The sequence below is a fragment of the Toxotes jaculatrix genome, chromosome 13, assembly GCF_017976425.1.
Source record: "Toxotes jaculatrix isolate fToxJac2 chromosome 13, fToxJac2.pri, whole genome shotgun sequence".
Classification (NCBI taxonomy): Eukaryota; Metazoa; Chordata; class Actinopteri; family Toxotidae; genus Toxotes; species Toxotes jaculatrix.
Window position 1 is genome coordinate 4,847,235 of NC_054406.1, and position 18,753 is coordinate 4,865,987.

The 18,753-nt window shown below is 44.1% G+C and overlaps 1 protein-coding gene across 5 annotated transcripts in view; it reads left to right on the forward strand.

Annotated features, from left to right (window-relative positions):
• nedd9 (neural precursor cell expressed, developmentally down-regulated 9) overlaps positions 1–13,461 on the forward strand; it is a 29,199-nt gene extending 15,738 nt beyond the window's left edge. For all 5 annotated transcript variants that reach the window (XM_041053634.1, XM_041053630.1, XM_041053633.1 and 2 more), the window contains exons 3-7: positions 8,447–8,545; positions 9,291–9,428; positions 10,845–12,020; positions 12,299–12,388; positions 12,496–13,461. In XM_041053634.1, coding sequence (XP_040909568.1) covers positions 8,447–8,545; positions 9,291–9,428; positions 10,845–12,020; positions 12,299–12,388; positions 12,496–13,032 — 2,040 coding nt within the window. In that variant the 3' untranslated portion in view covers positions 13,033–13,461. The remainder of the gene's footprint in view (positions 1–8,446; positions 8,546–9,290; positions 9,429–10,844; positions 12,021–12,298; positions 12,389–12,495) is intronic.
• The last annotated feature ends 5,292 nt before the right edge of the window (positions 13,462–18,753 follow it).

Here is an 18,753-nt window from a genome sequence, read left to right on the forward strand (position 1 = left end):
AGATGAGTATGGGTATGAGATGTGATAGGACATGGCATTTATGCGTTTACATCGTGACCTGTTATCCTGCAGTCTGCCACGACTCTCATCAGTGTGATTGCACACACAGAAAGCAGCGAGGCCGGAGAGATTGTGGGTCTGTGATGTGAAATGTGGACAGGGTGTGCCGGGCCTGGCGCTCGCCACAGAGCAGGGTAGTGTTTTTGTGCAGGGCTCCCATATTACTTGTATATTGGCACATTGTGTGTAGCAGAGCCAGCCTAAGCCACAGAAGGGCAGTGAATGTGGGAACAACTTTTGGAAAAGCAAACAGCACAGAGCTGTTTTTTGGATTTTGGTGGAGCCCAGCTGCCTGAATTTAGTTTTTTTTTTTCTCTATTTAAATGCTGTACACAGTCACTGACTAACCCATTACATATGGCTTGGTCATCTACAGTATTGCTTTATATACAATCCTCCGAACAGAGTGTGCCCATTTGTTGTTTTATTGGCTAGATCAGTTAAAGCGTAGATCTTAAACTGCCCCAGAAAACAAAGCCTGTAATAGCAAAGAAGCACGGCCAGTTTCTTGGTGAGTTCTACATTTGACTGTTATTTGTGGCCACGGTTGCCATTTCCAGCAAAACACGATCTCGCTTAGAGCACACCATTTAAACAAGAGTGAGAGGAGTGATCCTTCACTAAATGGAAGTCAATGGCAGGTGTGTGCTGATACATGAGGGAAATTTTTCCTGCTTATTCAACTGCTTAACTAGTTCCAGCACCTCAGACCAGATCATCCCTCCAGGAGACGGATAGCAATTATATGCTGCATGAGCTTTAGATACCCTAAGGGTGTTTTTTTTTTTTCCTTTATTTCAAACAAATTAACTCCGGCCATCAAATGAGCTAAGGTGTGCATTTTAGTAGGTAAATAGGCAGCCGGCGCCAGGAGCTTAGAGGACTTCGTGTGGTTCACTGCACAGGAGTGAGTGTGATAAAGTCAGCCAGAGCCAGGGGGCTGAGAGGAGAGGCCTGTCAATCAACCTGAACACTCACACACACGTGTATATTCACACACATACATGCACACGGCAGCCCTGTCAACCAACACGTCTCTTTTCCGCTAACAGGCCTCAAGGCTTAGCAGAGGAATGGTATTAAAAAGGCTTTGGTGATAACATGGAAAATTAAATGTGCTTCTAATGAGAGTGCGTTTTGAGCTGTAATCATGTTATTGGAGAGATTAAATTAAGTCTTGGACGTTTAACTTTCCCTCCAATCTGTGGTTATCAAAGTGGTGCAATTTTCAGCAGTTGTTCCTGTCTGTTAAATAGAAAGATTTTCACAGTGTGTTACACTGACGCTTGTGAGTGTGTCCGTGTACTGCAGGAGTCCGGACAAGGCTCTGCTGTTTCCCAGTGACGTCTGACTTTTGGACAGACGCACCATCAGTCTCTGTGGCCACAGTCAGTTCTGGTAAAGCCAAACAGCGGTATCTGTAGTAAAACTGTTAAAAAAAAAAAACTATTTCAAGAGAAGTATTGTTGGTAGTGGAAGAAGTTATTTCAGGCGCCCAGGGTTCAAAAAGTAGAAGTCCCCTTCATTTTCTGCACAGATGGTGCTAGGTGACTGGCAGGTGGGGCACCTTTATGGCTCGGTATGACCTGAAACTCTCCTGGTTGAATTGTCTGTAGATTAATTTAGGTCACTGGTAAAAAGTCAAAGATACATACATTCAACACAAGCTCATCATCCTTAAAATGACGATCTTGTCTTGGTTCAGTTCAAAATACAGTATTTCATCTTAACTCTTGAACGGGTAAACAGGCTGACTCTTTCAGCACCTTTTCTTTTCCTCTAAAATCTTAGAGGAGGCTCGACAGCTAGGAGGCAACGTTTGCAGTTTGTTGTAGCAGCCTCTCCATAGCAACAGCAGCTAAGGCTCACTATTTAGAGCCATTCATCTGACCAAAATTATAGACAAAACAAGGTTTCACAAAGCCAAAATAATTCAAACTGATGGCCATAATATAAAGGTATAGTAAGGTTAGAATTATCCAGGAGACTTGTGTTTCTATGTGGAGGATATTATTAAAAGGAAAACTTGAATGAACCAGCAGCTCCTTCCACTTCATAAGAACACTATCCTGCGTCATAGTATTTATGGAGATAATGTTTGTTGACGTGAAATCCAAACCCTGACCTTTGCTCCTCAAAACACCAAACTCAGTCTTGTTTACTACTGCTCGTCTCTGTGGGAGCAGTATTGATGACAGGCTGTGAGCGTTGACTCATGCTGCATGCGGTGTAACGTGCTAAGAGTCAATGGAGCTGAAGGAAAACATCCATTTTCTTGATGTCAAGTGCAAATGTGCATGTGAACACACACATACATCCTGGCTTTTACCAATGATTATGGAGACTGATGCACGCTTCCTAGACTGATAATCCCCTCTCAAATGACTCCAAAGCCTTCAAGAGAAAGGTTCCTGTGTGTCCTTCGCCATGCAAGTCATGCATGCACGCATGCACTCCTGTCTGCTGCACGTATCCTCCAGAATGCGTCCTCGGGTTTGCATGCCAACCCTGCAGCGCAAATCCAGATTGGCGACTGGTTATTTTCTCTTCATGTGGTGTGGGGCTCTGGTATATAAAGGCACACTGAGGTTTTGGCGCTCTCTTCCTCTCTGGCTGTTTGGTTTGTTGCTGCGGCCTTGTCCTTGGGTGACCCTCCTGAGAGCTACACAGCTGCCCCCCCACCCCACACTCCTTTAAGGCCTCCGAACTGGGCCCATGTGAGACAGATGCCTGGAGCTCTCGGGCCACACAAAGAGTCTCCTCACATGGAAGCCAGGAGAAGCCCTGTTGCCGCCTTTTATCATTCTGCTCTTAGAGGCCCCATTTTTCATTTCAGCCTGCCGCTCGTTATTTCCTCTCTCTTCTCCAGCTCTGAAAGGTGTGTCTGTTTCACTCTATCAGTTTCTCCTCAGTGTTGCTGCTTCCTCTGTGCTTCCCCCTCTGACTCAGGCAATGAGGTCAGGCTGTTCAAAGATGGGTTGGGTTCAGAGTTCAGAGATCTCCGCCGGGCGTCTTATCAACTCCTACCAGACGGCCTTTTCATTCCTCACTTCCTGCTTTCATTAGGTCTTCTCCTTGTATGGGCATTTCCTCCATTCACTGTGTCATACCCACAGATCCAATCTGCTCATTGGTACCATAAAGAGGCAGAGGTGCAACAAAAGGATTAATAAACTCCCACACAACTCAAGGAAGTACTCTGATAACTGTTTATGGGCTACGAGGGTGTGCCATCCACCTTGATAAAACTCCCCTTTTGGAAGTAACCAGGTTTTGTGTAATGAACGTCTTGTTTGTTTGTCTCGGCCGTATTTTCTCTGCCTAATCATGCAAATGACGATCTCAGCACCAGATAAGTGAGTTATTTCTTCCTGGAGCGGGCCAGCTCCTTCAGATGCTTGTCTGCTCGCCATTGTCGCAGTTGTGATGAATCGCTGGCCCATGCGATTTGACCGAGAGGGCAAGGTCATAAATCAGTTCTGCCGTGAGTAGTCTGCTCTGTGGTGTGCACACAGGGAGGACTTTCTCCCCTTGAAAGTTTAAAATGGAGAACATGATGAAATGAGAGAGATAGGCGGAGAGAAGACAGGAAATTCTTTGCTGACACTTAATATTTTTAGCTGTGCTACTCACACTGCTCGAGGATTTACATATTCAGATTGCCTCTTTAATCCAACCATCTGCCCTAAAACCCAAAGAGATTTGGTTTCATATAACAGAGGACAATGAAAACCAGGAAAAATGCACATCGAAAAGCCAAAGCAAGTGAATTCTTTGCCATTTTTAGCCACACGAGCAGCTTTATGGATGGCAATGTCGGTCTGCCTGTTGGTCTGTCCACCACTATGGTTCAAGCTAAAATAACTATCAGATGGATTTCCATGAATTTTAACTCTGGATAACATAACATAGTAAACGTTACACCTGCTAAACATCAACGTTTTAGCATTTTCTTTGTCATCATGTTGCCGCGCTAGTGTTTCGCTGAAAGCACCCCCGTGTCTAAGTTCATCCTCACAGAGCTACTGTGGATTCTTAGTCTTGTCCCCTGTTCAGATTAATGCTAAAAGGTCATTCAAGACGTTTCTCATTTCACATGATCCTCTTTTCTTTTCTTCGAGGATTGTCTCATGATATTGTTTTCTTAGAACGTAAACACCAAATGTCAAACTCATCTTTTAACATTGCTTCTCTTCAGATAATCATGCTGCCAGATTAAGAGGCTGCTTTGATCTTAGCGGATGAGCGATGATCCTTATTAGTGCTAAAATCAGTGTGCTCTCTTTTAATGCTTCTCATTAAGCCCGCTGTCTGTTTGGGTTTAGCCACTTGGACGTGTTACGGAGACGGTTGAAGGCCTCACAGGATTCAAGACTTAATTACCTGCATTAATTAGTTTGGCACTTTAATAGGCTGGTGCAGCTCTGAGCGGCGGAGGGGGAACATTATCGAGCAGTTCTGAGGAGCGAGGAAACTGGCCCACAACACTGCAAGAGACATCTTTGTGTCGTGATTCAGCAAAGCAGAAAGGGGCAGGTTACTGCAGAGCAGAAACACACATTCAGGAGACGCAGTCACATACAAAATATCACTGTTGCCTAACATATGAGTGATTGCACGGTGAGTTTGCTGCAGCTGGTGGTTCAGATTTCATTTTCCCTGTGTCCTTGGGTGAACCTCATTAAAAGGTGAACCTAGTGCGCTGTGCTGACAGAGCGGAAGGTAGAAACAGGCAGAGGTCATCCAGATAGATAGATAGATAGATAGATAAGAGTACAAGAAAAGAGATGAGGAGGTGTGAATAAGGAGATGGATGGATGAAATTCTATAGAGTGTAGTTGCCACATCGTCATTGTCGTGTCATTGTCACCATCTTTTATAACCTGAAGTCTGGTGAAAAGCCTTTTTTAGGGTTGTTGATGTGTGTCAGCAGGTCATTAGCAGGGGGGAAGTGATTGTGTGTGTGTGTGTATTTAACCAATGAAAAGGTGTGAAATGATGATTTCCTGTAAAATCGTGCCACACAGCGGCGCCATAATTCACCCACTGGCAGTCGTGCAGAAATGAACCATGCTAGGGCCAGGCAACATGGTGGAAAATGTAATGATACAGGAAAAGCCAGCATGCAGTTAATTGGTAAAGTGTTGGGTCGCCTCGAGCCTCCATTAAGAGCTTCAATTGGCTTAGATTCTCCATGTCTCCGAGACTCTACCAGAGGGATTAAACACCATTCTTCCAAGAGCTATCCCCTCATTTGGTGTTTTGATGATGGTGGTGGAGAGTGTTGTGTCCAAAGCCTCCCACTGGTGTTCAGCTTGGTTGAGATATGGTGACTGCAAGGGCCAAAACAGATAATACTTTTGAAACCATGCAGTGTATGGAAAAAATCTGCATGTGTTACTGTGCTTTCTCCAGTGATTTATTGAGGTTTCTCCTTAATTTGCCATCTGACCACGTATCATGACACGTGAAAGATCTGCAAAAAAGATCTATAAAATATGCAAATTGGTGTTTAAAGCAATTAACTGTGTTCCACTTTAATGGGAGGCTTCAGCTAACGATTATTTTCATTATAGATTTAATTAACTGATTATTTGTTTGGCCAAGTGTGGTAAAAAAAAAAAAAAGAATGCACATCATAATTTCCCAGAGCCCAAGTTGACATATTTAGATTGCTTTCTTTAAAATGATTCCAGTGACTGGTTTATCTCCCAGGCCCACATATGTTGAGGTGCCCATCAGTACATAAAATCTAATAGAGTATATTACAAACTCATGAGGTAGTTGTTGACATTATGACGACACCTCTCAAACGCCTCAGAAGTAAACCTGAAAAGGCGTAGCTGCCAAAACCTGAGCCTGCCAGGACGCTAAGTAAACAAAGTGTTGCTGAAAGAGCCGTGAGTCACTCACCGTAAAGCGGAGGAGTGTTAACAGGGCATCTATTTGGCTCCTCAGGGCACTAGTTTGAACCTGATCCCTCTTTAGCCTCTTTAGTTTGCTCTCCCTCCTCCATGAAGGAATCCTAAGGGCCTATCACCTGAGTGGGAACAAATGTTTGCTCAGTCGCCCCAGCTCCTCATGATGTCATCACTCTCTAAAAGGACCGCCACTGCTGCCATGCAAGCGCCAGCCTCATTGGATGAGGTAAATATTTACCCAGCAGCAATTATGGCAGCGCCGAGCGGCCTCAGAGCAACAGCCTGCTGGGTAAACAGAAGGCGGAGATGGGAAATAAATGAGCAGTGTGCATCTGGCAGCGGCTGAGAGGGACCGCCGACGGCAAGAGCGCTGCTCAAAGCAACGACATGTACCTGTGGAAAAGGTCACCGAGGTCTTTGACAGACACCTCGCTGCCATCTGCGTGTGGCAGCTGAGTCCAGACTTCTCCTTATCGTCAGCACACAGGCTCAACCCACAGGGACAGCAGCCGGGCTGAAGTGACCTTTTACCAAGCATCAGTTTGGTGATACTTAGTGAAAGGCTAGCTCCCTGTCTGCTGCGTCTGGTTACACGCTCAGGGAGGTTTAAACAGCCTGCTCCTTTTAAAGTCACATCCACAACACATTTAAAGTTTAAAGTTGCACGGTCCATTAATATTAACTTTTTCATGTGCACTATTCACATGGTTTCCACCACTGTATTGTATATACTGTAAAGGTTTGAAGTGTGTGGGTGACAGTGCGTGAGAGGAGTCGAAAGCACCCAGGCTATTTATTCCTCTGCTGGTTTATTTCAGAGCGTGGGTTGATGCGTTCAGAGCTCATGGTGTACGTTTCAGCTCTGACCCCACAGGCCCTGTTGGGATGATGTATGCACAGACAGGAATGCCAACAATGAACACCTTAAATCACCATGGGCTTGTTCAGATTGGACTTATGAGAACCATATGGACTACTGTTAGTCAGACTCCAGCTCAGATGAATGGCATTCCTTTCCATACTAGGAGACGTACTCTCATTTTCCGTTCCTCTCACTCCCCCCCCCCCCCCCTCTTCCACCTCTGTTACCTTTTTTCATAAATCTCTTTTACAAACCCCTTCCTCCTCTCCCTCTCTGCTCCTTCCTCAGAAACATTAATCCCATTCAGAGTTGGCTGAGGTTAGAGCTCCTACTGCTCACGCTCCGATAAATGTGTCCACAGTACGAGAGATGGTATTAGGATATTAACTGGGCTGTACAGCGACTCATGACTGGATACAGGGACTAAAGTCTTATACCTCCCTGGAGACTTTCCCCTCTGCCAGGAAGCCATGCGTATGGTTCCTATTTTCGAGCCCTGTTAATGAACCCTGTTCGTTCCACTGTGGCGATAGTGGTGCGTGGGGGCAGAAGAGGAGTACTGGACTGGGGGAAGGACATTCCCAGCATTCCTCTGTCTGTCTGACGCAGCAAGGAGGTCTGCAGCTCTGCTTTTAGGGGATACAAGACGACAGCATGGGGGAAGGGGGATGGAAGAGCTGGGATTAGAAGGTGTAGAGGGACTGATCAGCACTAATGGGAAAAGGCGGAGGGACAATGAAAATCAACAAGGGCAAAAATGTCACAAGTGTGTTGTAGGTGAAGCCAGCAGTGTGTGTTTGTGTTTTGTTTTTTTTTTCCAAGCAATAACCACCCCATTATTCTGTAGCCTGTCTGTACCACAGTATAAAATATTTTAAAGGTGTATTAAATCCTAGAGCACAAAATGCCTGGGCTTTAACAGGGTTGTTCATCTGTACCAATGACTCAGTGATTACTTCACCAGATTTTTGAGATTTAAAAAACTCACAACCCAGCCAGTACTGTGATAAAACCCCTTCTCAAATACCTTTTTAATCATAAAAGCATCTTGCATTTAGATGAAGGCTATGCTGTATAAAAATAATGGCTTTAAAGTTCCTTACTATTTTCAAAAAGTATTTGTTCAGTGTTTTTTGCCTTTGCTAGATAGAGCTGACAGTAAATGGTCCCGGGTTAGACTCGAACCAGGGGCATTGCAACATGGTTTGAGTGTTAAACCCCCAAACTACCAGGATGCTCTTGTTGTTGTCTTTCAAGCGACTGACTCCACACAATCTTTGCCCTGCAGTTCCAGGTTTCTGTTTATCACTTGGTTTCCTGGGCTCTTCACAAATATCCAAATATCCTGAGACAGGGAGGATGTTGGTCTGTCTTAGAACACGTCTGCCTCCACTGTAATCACTTACTGTCCCGGGGTCATTTGGGGACTTAGAATGAGAAACAGACAGAACAACAGAGAGCAAGGACACGTACAGAAGTCAAGAGGAGTGTTTGTAATTTGTGATTCTCAGCATTTGTCATGAGCACTGCTGTTCTCCAGGTGGCTTTTTTTTTAAGACAGCAGCTCTGATTGTTTGTCTCTTCCCCTGCTGTGATTGGACAGGTGGTGACCCCGACCAGAGTGGGACAGACCTACACCTACAGCCCAGGACAACACAACCAGCAGGACCTCTATGACGTCCCACCCAGTAGATCACAGGGGGTAGGTGTCTCATGTTCCACAGCATGTACAGTACAACAGCAAGACCTGTTCCGTCTACTTAAAAAAGAGCTTGTGATACAATATATTATTATATACAATCTCTCAACACAGTAAGAGTTGTTTGAGGCAAATACAGCAGGAGCTCTGCATCTGTCAGAACCAGAAAGCTGCTTCTTTGATCTTCAGTATGTTCCGCATGTGAATCTACCACATGTCCTCTGGCCATGCTTTCTCAGAAAGGATCCTCGTTTTAGTTTTGTCCTGTCATCTTGTTTTTAGCTGATAAAATCTGCCGTGCCGTGCTGATGTTAGTTTCACCCACTGCCTGAAACTAGTTTTTGGTACATTGCATCATTTAAAGGGTCTATAATTGATATTTTCATGATAACAAATTGAATGACAATGTGCCAACGACATGAAAAGGGATGCAGCTCCCCTCGGGTTTACAAAACTTTGTAGTGAAGATTCAGGCCACTGACTCAGGTAGAAACATATACAACATAAAAGGTGATAATACGTTGTGTTGCTTTGTCCACAGCTTGTTCCCTTTGACCCCCAAGTGACTAAAAACATGAGTTATTGAAGATTTAATGCAAAACTAGTGGAGCTTTGATGCAACAAAGGCTGCAATTTACCATAGTCTAATAAAATAAACTAAGAACTAAACTAGTGTGTATCTAGTAAGTATAATTTAAAGTTTTTGGCCCTTATTTGGTGTTTATCTGACCTTATTCTCTTCTTTCAGGTGTATGATATCCCACCTGGTCAGATGTTCCCTGGTCAGCACGGCGCTGCCAGAAACCAGGGAGTCTATGATGTTCCCCCGCCTCAAATGGACCACAGGACACAAGGCGTTTACGACATACCTCCCTCTTCACAAGGGGTAAGAGAAAATTTAAACAACCGCTCCATCGTCCACCACAATGAAGGGGCACATCATTCAGGCACACCATTTATTTCAGTCAAATAAAGTTGAATTAAGGAAGTGGTAGCCGCTTATGTCCAGAAAATATTATTTTATGTTTATTGATACAGTTCCTAGTATTTCTCTTAATTGTCTGCAATAAATGAATAATACGTCAAATGTCATATTTATGACATTCTTGCGGCTGCGCTAAATGAAAGCTTTGCCTGCCAATAGAGTTTAACCAAAACTCCATGAGTATGGTTCTGTGTCTGAACTCTCCAGCAAGGGAAAAAAAAAAAGTCAAGGACATAACTCTTTTCTTTCCAGACCCTCTAAGATTTCACCAGACTTCCAGACCCGACCAGGCAGAGAGCCATCAGTTTGTTTGTAATAACCTGAAATATGCTGGGACCTGTTATTTGCGTCGGTCCTAATTACAGTTTGGGCAGGCCTGTCTAGCTGTAAAGAGTGCATTTCGAGGCTGATGGAAATCACTTACAGGCCACCATTTTACTCACCCCACTGCGCTCCCATCATGCTTTGTGCCATGTACGTCAGGGCACACGCTCTGCTCTGTCAAGTCAGTGGGAGGATAAAGCCTTGTTTTATTCTGATGCTGCATTAGGGGAAGGAATCAAAGACAGAAACTTTGAGGTTGCAAATATAGTATCTGCACAGGCCAGAAGCCGTTTCACTTCCTCAATCTCTAACTGCACTGTCGCTGCACAAACTGTATCCGGTGAAAATCCACTTTCAGTGTATTTACCAGGTCACAGTCGACTGTTTCCTGTAAACTGATTTCTTCATTGTCATATATATGAGAAAAATGGTTTCTGTAATCACGGCAAGCTTGTGTCCTTAGCCAGTTTTCTCCTGGAGAATGCAGACATGTTCTCATATAAAAATATATATATATATATATCAGACCCAAACTGAAACTAGGGCAAAATAAGTCTGTTGACAGTTCCTTAAATTCAGACAAGCTCCGCCGTGGTTTCTGTCGCTGCTACAGTTAAAATAAGAACACCATGCTTCTGAAAAAGGGTCGCAGTAGAGGAGAGATCTGCTTACTGTTATCTGATGAAAAATAAAAGAATATGATTTAGGTTAAACTTAAGTCCATTTCATGTTGCATTGCTAATTATGTAATGTAAGGGCTACTACAGTAAATAAAAAGGATGAATGGCTGTAAGAAACTTGAGCTGCCAAGGGGAACTTTGTTTGTGTGGCAGACTTTATTTGTAGAGCCTTTTTTGGGGTCCTTTAAGTCCGTGTAGAATGGGCACCTGTGTGTGGATAACACAGTAAATAAATAAAGATGAACACAACCATTGTGCTGCATGGTTGTGAATTTGCACTGGAAATAAACCTAATGATTGTCGTCACCCACAGGTCTACTCGGTGCCTCCCTGCAGGACAAACCCTGCCCTCCAGGAGGGGAACTACGACTTCCCGCAGCCTCTCAAACACAAGCAGGAGGGCATCTATGACGTCCCACCACCTGTCCTCACCAAGCCCACACAGAGCCCCCAGTCACATTATGATTTCCCCCCCAACGCAGAGCCTGCTGCCCATCACCAACACCCTAGCACCAACGGCAACGAAGGCATTTACGACGTGCCTCCACCGGCCCTTCATTCAGGGGCGGGGTCTCAGCGGGACATATACGACATCCCTCGGGGCAAGCAGCCCTCCCAGCATAGAACCTCGCCTGCTGACAGAGACGCAAGCAAAGGCATCTACGATATCCCAGCTCAGGATGCTCGAGCAATGGGAGACGTGACGGACGGCGTGAACCGTCTGTCGTTCTCCAGCACCGGCAGTACACGCAGCAGCATGTCCACCTCCTCGTCCTCCACGGGCTCCAGCTCTGAGAGCCGCCTCGCTCTGGATGTGGACGCTGCTGTCCAGAGGTTATACCGCCTGCAGCAGACCTTGGAGGCTTCAGTCTGGGCTTTGCATTCAATGGCAGCTTCCCCTCAGTGGAGGACTTTTCCCTTCATGGAGCGCCATGCTAACGACGTCCGCACAGTGCTGGACAGGGTCCGGGCCGCTCTGGGAGACTTCATTGTGTTTGGTCGAGGGGCTGCAGCGAACGCGACATCTCTGTCAGACTCCAGCCTGCACAGTAAGCTGAGACGGCAACTGGGACGCCTGGAGGACTCACAGCAAATCCTCCTGCAGATCTACCAAGTCCTGGAGAACTGCAGCTGGGCCCTGAACACACTGGCCTCCTCTGGAAAGCACCACAACAAAAGTGACGACCTGGACCGCTTCGTCATGGTCTCCAGGACTGTTCCCGACGACGCCAAGCAGCTGGCCTCCACGATAGGCAGCAGTGCTGAGCTGCTGTTCAGGCGGACGCACATGGACGGGTCTTTCTCTAACGGGAGCACACCTGACGAGAACATGATCCACCCGCTCACCTCCCCCTCCTCAGATAACGACAACTTCGGGGACCAGACCAAGCCGTTCCCTGTGCCCTCCAGCCAAGACAAGGACAACATAAACAACAGTGAGAAGTGTGTGAAAAGCTGGATGGAGGACTATGATTACGTACATCTGCAGGTAAATGCTAAACCGCTACAAGACATGGCTTAAGAACAGGGTATTTCAAAAACATCAAGTTCAAGCCCGTATGTGTAGAGCCTTATTGTAAGTATACAATCCAACAGCAGATTTTAAGGCTCATGGTCTACTCTTATCACTTTATTTAGCTTTATTCCTAATTACTTTATAACTCAGGAATATGTTGTCTGATTCACGTAGCGTGTATCAAAGGTCGAACCTGGGCTGTGTGAGTACGTTTGAATACCTATTCTCACTTATTCGTCTTCTGCCTGCAGGGCAAAGAGGACTTTGAACGTCAGCAGAAGGAGTTGTTGGAGAAAGAAAACATTATCAAGCAGAGCCAGGTCCAGCTGGGCCAGGAACAGGTGAGGCTTTCTGTTTCTTTTTACAGTCACAAAGGTTGCTATACTGATGAAGGAGCTGCTAGGATTTGTATTCGTATTCGTAATAATAACACTGTCTCCCTTCACAGATCAATCAGTTCAAGAAGCTGGAGCAGGAAGTGATCAAACCCGTGGAGAACGACATCACACAGTGGACGCCACACCAACACTCTGCCCCCCCCTCGGACTCTTCCTCCACCCTGTCCTCCTCCACTCACGTGTGCGCTCGGGACCGCCAGCTGCTTGGCTTCTACTCCGAGCAGTGCGAGCAGCACTTTGTCACGCTCCTCAGCGCCGTCGACGCTTTCTTCTGCTGCGTCAGCGCCGGGCAGCCCCCACGCATCTTCGTGGCGCACAGCAAATTCGTCATCCTCAGCGCCCACAAACTGGTCTTCATTGGAGACACCCTGTCCAGGCAGGCCTCTGCCCCTGAGGTAGCAAACAGGGTGATGAACTCCAGTAATGTGCTGTGTGACTTGTTAAAGACGGTGGTGGCTGCGACCAAAACGGCCGCCCTGAACTACCCAAACACAGCTGCCATCCAGGAGATGGTGGACAGAGTCACTGATCTCTCACACCACTCACAGCAGTTCAAAGAACAGTTGCTGCAAATGGCTAAGTCGTGATTTTCAACCATGTTGCTCCCATACTTTTCACCACAGACTCCATGTGTACATTAATCTAGCACAAATATATATATTTACAGTACATATATATATATATATAAATATTGCTCATCTTTTAAGCCTGTTTTGGATGTTGTAAATAGTCTATGTTCTGTAAATATTTGCTCTATTTTTGTGTAGATTGTTTTATATTATGGTATGAACGTATATGTAGATGCAGTATTGGTGTCTCTTTAGGATTATGTGGACATTTTTCATAACATTCCCGTTGCATATTACAAAGCACCTTATGAGATTGGCCTGTTTTTTTTTTTTCATCTTCACCTGTAAAATGCTGTTGTGTGTTACTGATGGGTGTGGCAGTAAATCTCCTTGTAAATCACGTTAATGTTGATGTGTGTGGAGATCTCCACAAAGTAAAGGATTGTCCTTAAACATGTGACTTGTCTTTTCATTTCTCTGACAAAGCAGCTTTGTTATAGTAAAAGAGGAAATTCCCCAGAGAGCTGAATGGTTTGGTAACAGTAAAGTCATTTTAAGGGGGCATTTTACCCCAACTCTGAAAACATCTTCTCACTTGTTTCTAGTGGTGTCTAGTCATGCAGATGGTTTTTGTTTCCTAAGTTGAGACGTGTCTGATATTTCTGATGCCACCCCAATATATTGGAGGTGAAAAATTATGTGCAATACATTCAAGAACAACACCTCCTATCTGAATTAGTGTCAGCAGTATTAAGTGGACATTTTAGTGAATGTTTTGAATTTGGACTTTTAAAAGAAGCCTAGCTAATCTTTATCAAGCTAAACATACAAACAAAAGTAATCATAACTTTAAGATATATTGTTCCCCTGTGTCGTAGGACACATGCACATTTTAGCTCTTATTTACGTGATCAGGCCTCATTCCTTCAATGGCAGATATCTGCATCATTTTCAAAGAAAAGATTTATAAATGGATCTCCTGGTCAGTGAGCCTCCACCTACAGTGGCATACAGTAGTAAGACAATTGTGTGCACTAGACCCCATTTCAACCAAACTCCAGGTTCCAGTTCCTCTCCCAGGAAACAAGAATAATTAACACCCATAGGTATTTTCCCTACTGCTTTTAAAACATCCATGATAAAATCTCTCCTGAATGTGGAGTGGTTCAGGCAGATGAGAGTGAGCTATTTTGTTTTTAAATGGGCGCATTAGAAAAGAAACCAACTATTCCACCTGGGGAATTACGCCCCAGGAAATAAGTAGAACTAGGAAGCAGCTACTGCCAAATACCAATTACTTGAAATCCACATTCAAACAAAACAAGGCACACAGACAGCCCCTTACCCTAACCCATAATAATGTACTTCAAATATTCAAGAGAAACAATCAAAAAAAAGCAAACCTCAGTGGCCTGAGGCTGGTGAATGGGACTGTAGGCTATGCTAATGACTGTTTGGGGTGGTGGTGGGGAGTCTCAACAGTATTTTAAAATGGTTACAAGAAGTTTAAACACGTCAAACAGCTTTAAAAAAAAACAAAAAAACAAACAACAAATACAACAACAGGTGGGAATGACTGTGATATGAAAAGGGTTACAACCAGGAAGCCTCACTGGAATACCCTGGTAAAGAAGCTAAAACAGTGCCCACTGTTAGTGATCCCATCACAATGTAGCTTCTTCCTAAAGCAAACAAAGAGTCAGGCTATATACCTGTGCAATGAGGAGACCTGCAACCACAGCACATGGCAAGAGCAAGAGGAAGCCACAAGGCAAGGGCTATGTTCAGGAGCAGTGAGGTGTTTCCCCAGAGTTCCCTAATATGCTAAGATGCCAGATTTGGACATTGGTGACCTGATAATTTCAGGCCAATTTCAAACGTGAGTAATATTTTACTAAAGTTCCAATCTTTAGTAACCCGACTAGCGCCTGAGAATTTCAGCTGATTCAAACAACGTGGTTTTCTTCATTCTGTTAGATTTGAGTGCTGAGTTTCATACATTTGATCAAATTAACCCATCGACTCGAGAAATGGGTTTGTGTCCCCAATGTGGTGTTCAACTGGTTTGACTCAGACTTGTCAGGAGGAAAATTTGTCAGTTTAGGTTGATGCTGAATGTGGTGTTCTTTAGGGACGTATTAGATCCTAATCTGTTTTCTTTGTATACGTTCCTTCTGGGCAACATTTTAATCACCCCAATAACCCCAGTTCTTAATACTTTCTTTCACCAATGTAAAGATTTGGATGAGTAAAAGTTAATTTTAATAAGGGCACAGTAACATTTCTGCATCTTTGGAACATTGCCAAAATTATACAACTTTTAGCTGAACTTTTAATCAGATGAAATGCAGATACAAGCTTTTATTACAAGCATTTATTGCAGCAGACTACTGCAACTCATTTTACTGGGCTTCAAAAAGAAATTTTACTAATAGAAAAAAAAATCAGTTCACTGCTTGAGTCACTGCAGTAGCTGCATGTGTCACAGTTCTAAGAAAAGGGACAAAGAGCATGACTCAGGAGACAGATGTAAAAGTAAAGAGTCTTTAGAGGCAAAAAAAAAAAAAACAGGCAAGGTCAAAAACACAATCTGGATCAAAACAGGAAGGCAAAGAACAGAGCACTGGAAAGCACATGGCACAAAAGCAATCTGGCAGAGAGCAAGTACAAATGGACCAGTATATATAAACTAGGGAGCTAATGAGGGAATGTGGAACAGGTGAGCAGGTGAGTGGGGAGGAGGAGCAGGTCAGGTGCTTCTGCTGACGGGAATGGCACACAGGTGCGAGTGGCAGGGTCTCAAATTAGAGCAGAAATAGAACTCGGGGACTGAATTTTTATTTATTTTTTCATTGTATATTATTTTGGGTTTCAACGCCCCAAACTGCTGTTTGTAAAGTAAAGAATGTAAAGAATGAACATTCACACGCACATAAACAATGTGTAGTTCAGTAGCAGTTTAAGATAGTGGGACCAACAGCACCATTTCATTGGCAGGAAGCATAATTTGCAAGAAGAGCTAATTTAGCCAAAGCATGACTTGGCAGTTAGTAAAGAGATGCATTTGCAAATAAAATATCATTGTCACTGTAGTCCCAAAGTCCTGTCTAACCCAATCACCTCCTCGTGGACCCCTGCAGGATGTTTTTTTTTATTTCAAGTCATATCTGATCAGAGTCATTTGTACCCTCTAATCTTAAAAGGGGCTCAGTTAAAGATGGGGCTGAAAGGATTTCACATTAAGCAGGACAGAGCGGCTGGAGAAGATGGCCGTGCCAAATAATTCTTCACTTTGCTCACAGAACATTAGATATGACACACAGAGAATAATGAGGGGCAAGTAAAGGACGAGACGCTGCAACACATGTTCCCTGGACCGTGAGAAACATGTTTTTCAGAGCGACCCTATCAGCTGCAACACATTTTCTCTGGTTGAAAGTGTAGTGAATAGATAAAATCTATAGGATGACTGGGCGTCTTCTGCGACGGCCTCTTGGCAACAGTAAGTCAGAGGTTTTGGGTGTGCACAACTACAGCAACCGGCTGTAGGATACAACTAAAAACAACCATTGTGTTTTCTTCTCTTCTTTCCTCATCTTCACCTGCCCCTCTTTCCTCCCTTTCATTACGATCTGAGTGAATTATAGTTTCTCCCTGTGGAGAAGCTGCTCTATAGATAGATAGATGGGACTGCCTGAAGAAGAGATGCCCATGACCACAGTGAGACGTCCGCCCCCCCATCAGCTCCCAATCAGAAAATCTCATTAAAAGTCCTATGAGTTCACACAAGCTGGCACTTACAAGCAATCTAAGTGTTTTTATTATTCACTGCATTCCTCTCAGTGCTCTCCGGGGAAATGAGACAGAAAGGAATTTGGAATGGAAAGACTTTTAAAAAGGGTTCCCATTTCGCAGGCAGACACGGTAAATCAGGAGATGTCAGATCCACCTTAAAAGTCTGTCTTAGACATATTCTCCGTTAATCTGCTCTACAAAGGCAGAGAGCAGAAGCACGGCAGCTGAGAGAAAAAGGGGTTTAAGGTTTTCAGGCTGGATTGCAAACTACACTCACCGGCCATGTTATTAGGCACACCTGTTCAACTGCTCGTTAACACAAATATCTAATCAGCCAACCACTCGATGCATTTAGACATGTAGACATGGTGAAGACGACCTGCCAAAGTTCAAACCGAGCATCAGAATGGGTAAAAAAGGTGATCTATATCTTTAGATCATAAAGCGCCACAAAACTACACAAAACGAGTACAAAGAAACACATAACGACCTCAAAGACACAGAAAGTTACCACAAAGGAATGCAAACAACTACAAAGAGATGCAAAATGACCACTCACTTGAATATATTAAATTTATAATTTAATATATTCAAATGTGTGATTTAAAAGGATACCAAACCAAATGAATTTCATAGAGTCAAAAGCTGCAAGGACAGCTCTGTTAGCTAGTTACCGTTAGCAGGAGTTTAGGAGTTTTTTGGGGGTTTTTTTCTGACTGGATTTAAACCTCCTTTAGTTTTGTGGAATAACTGAATAACCCAAGATATCTTTCTTCTAAATTTATACTTTTCAATTATGCATAAGAGCTTGGGAAAAAACAGTGAGTACATTTTGTTTTATCTTTGGCTAAAGCTATCCATCGCCATCTCAATAGCTAGCTTTCATTTCTCCTTGTTTAGCCGCTGTTTTGCTTTTGTAGGGTAATAATAAAGGCATCTCAGGACATTTTATGGCTCTAAACTAGTGAGAAGAATGGCTTTTGGCTGATGTTAATGCTTGAGACCTGGGGAGACATTGGTGAATCAATGAGTTATTTTAGTCCTGGCAGCTGTAACACATCCACTCTGGGCAGGACACACAGTACTGGACTCTTCAGTGTATATCTGTCACTGGGTGCACCGAGCCAAACATCTCATTAATGACTGTCTTTGGTTTACCACAATTCCACAGCTACGCAAGGTGCTGCAGAGACAAGAGAGCTGAGGCTGCGTTTTGTTCAGTCCCCCGGAGCAGTTGTCTCCACGCTCCCCGATGAGATACTGTCTAGTCGAGGCGAGAAACAGCAAACAGGTGTTGGACTGCTGAGATGGAAATTTGCGGTGATACACGAGAGCAACAGCAATCAAAAAGTCAGCTGCTCACCTGTCAGTCGAGTGAACAAACACAGTGAAAGGTCATCAGAGAGATAATGTGCCATACCTACAGCCAGCAACAGAGAGCAAAGCTAGGCTCTCGCTGTATACATATAGAGACAGAGAGTTAGAGGAGCACTGGAGAATCTATGTCATTTCCTTGGCTTACCACAATCATTTCCTGTAAAGTATTTGCAGGCTCTGAAATTACAGCTTCGTAGCTCAGCGGGGCCTCCTTTTCTGAAAAAGGCCCCCGTGCAGCTGCAGGCAGAAGTGTAGTCAGCCAGATCTGAGGGAGAGGTGGCATCATTAGTATGAATAAAACTTTGAGCTAAGGTTTGTCTCGTAGTCAATTTACTGTGAGGGTGGTTTCTTAATTTTATGCATCTGTTCCCAGTGAAAGATGGATGCAGGATATTCTGGACGAGCGGATTCTCAACATGTGAGTCATACCACAGTGAAATGTTTCAATTACTGCGCTCAAAATAACACAGATCTATTTCTTATTTACATTTAATTACATTTGATTGTGTTCTTGCGGTGGTCTGTAAAGTACGCCGATCTTTCATGTATGTGAAAGTAGCAAAGCCA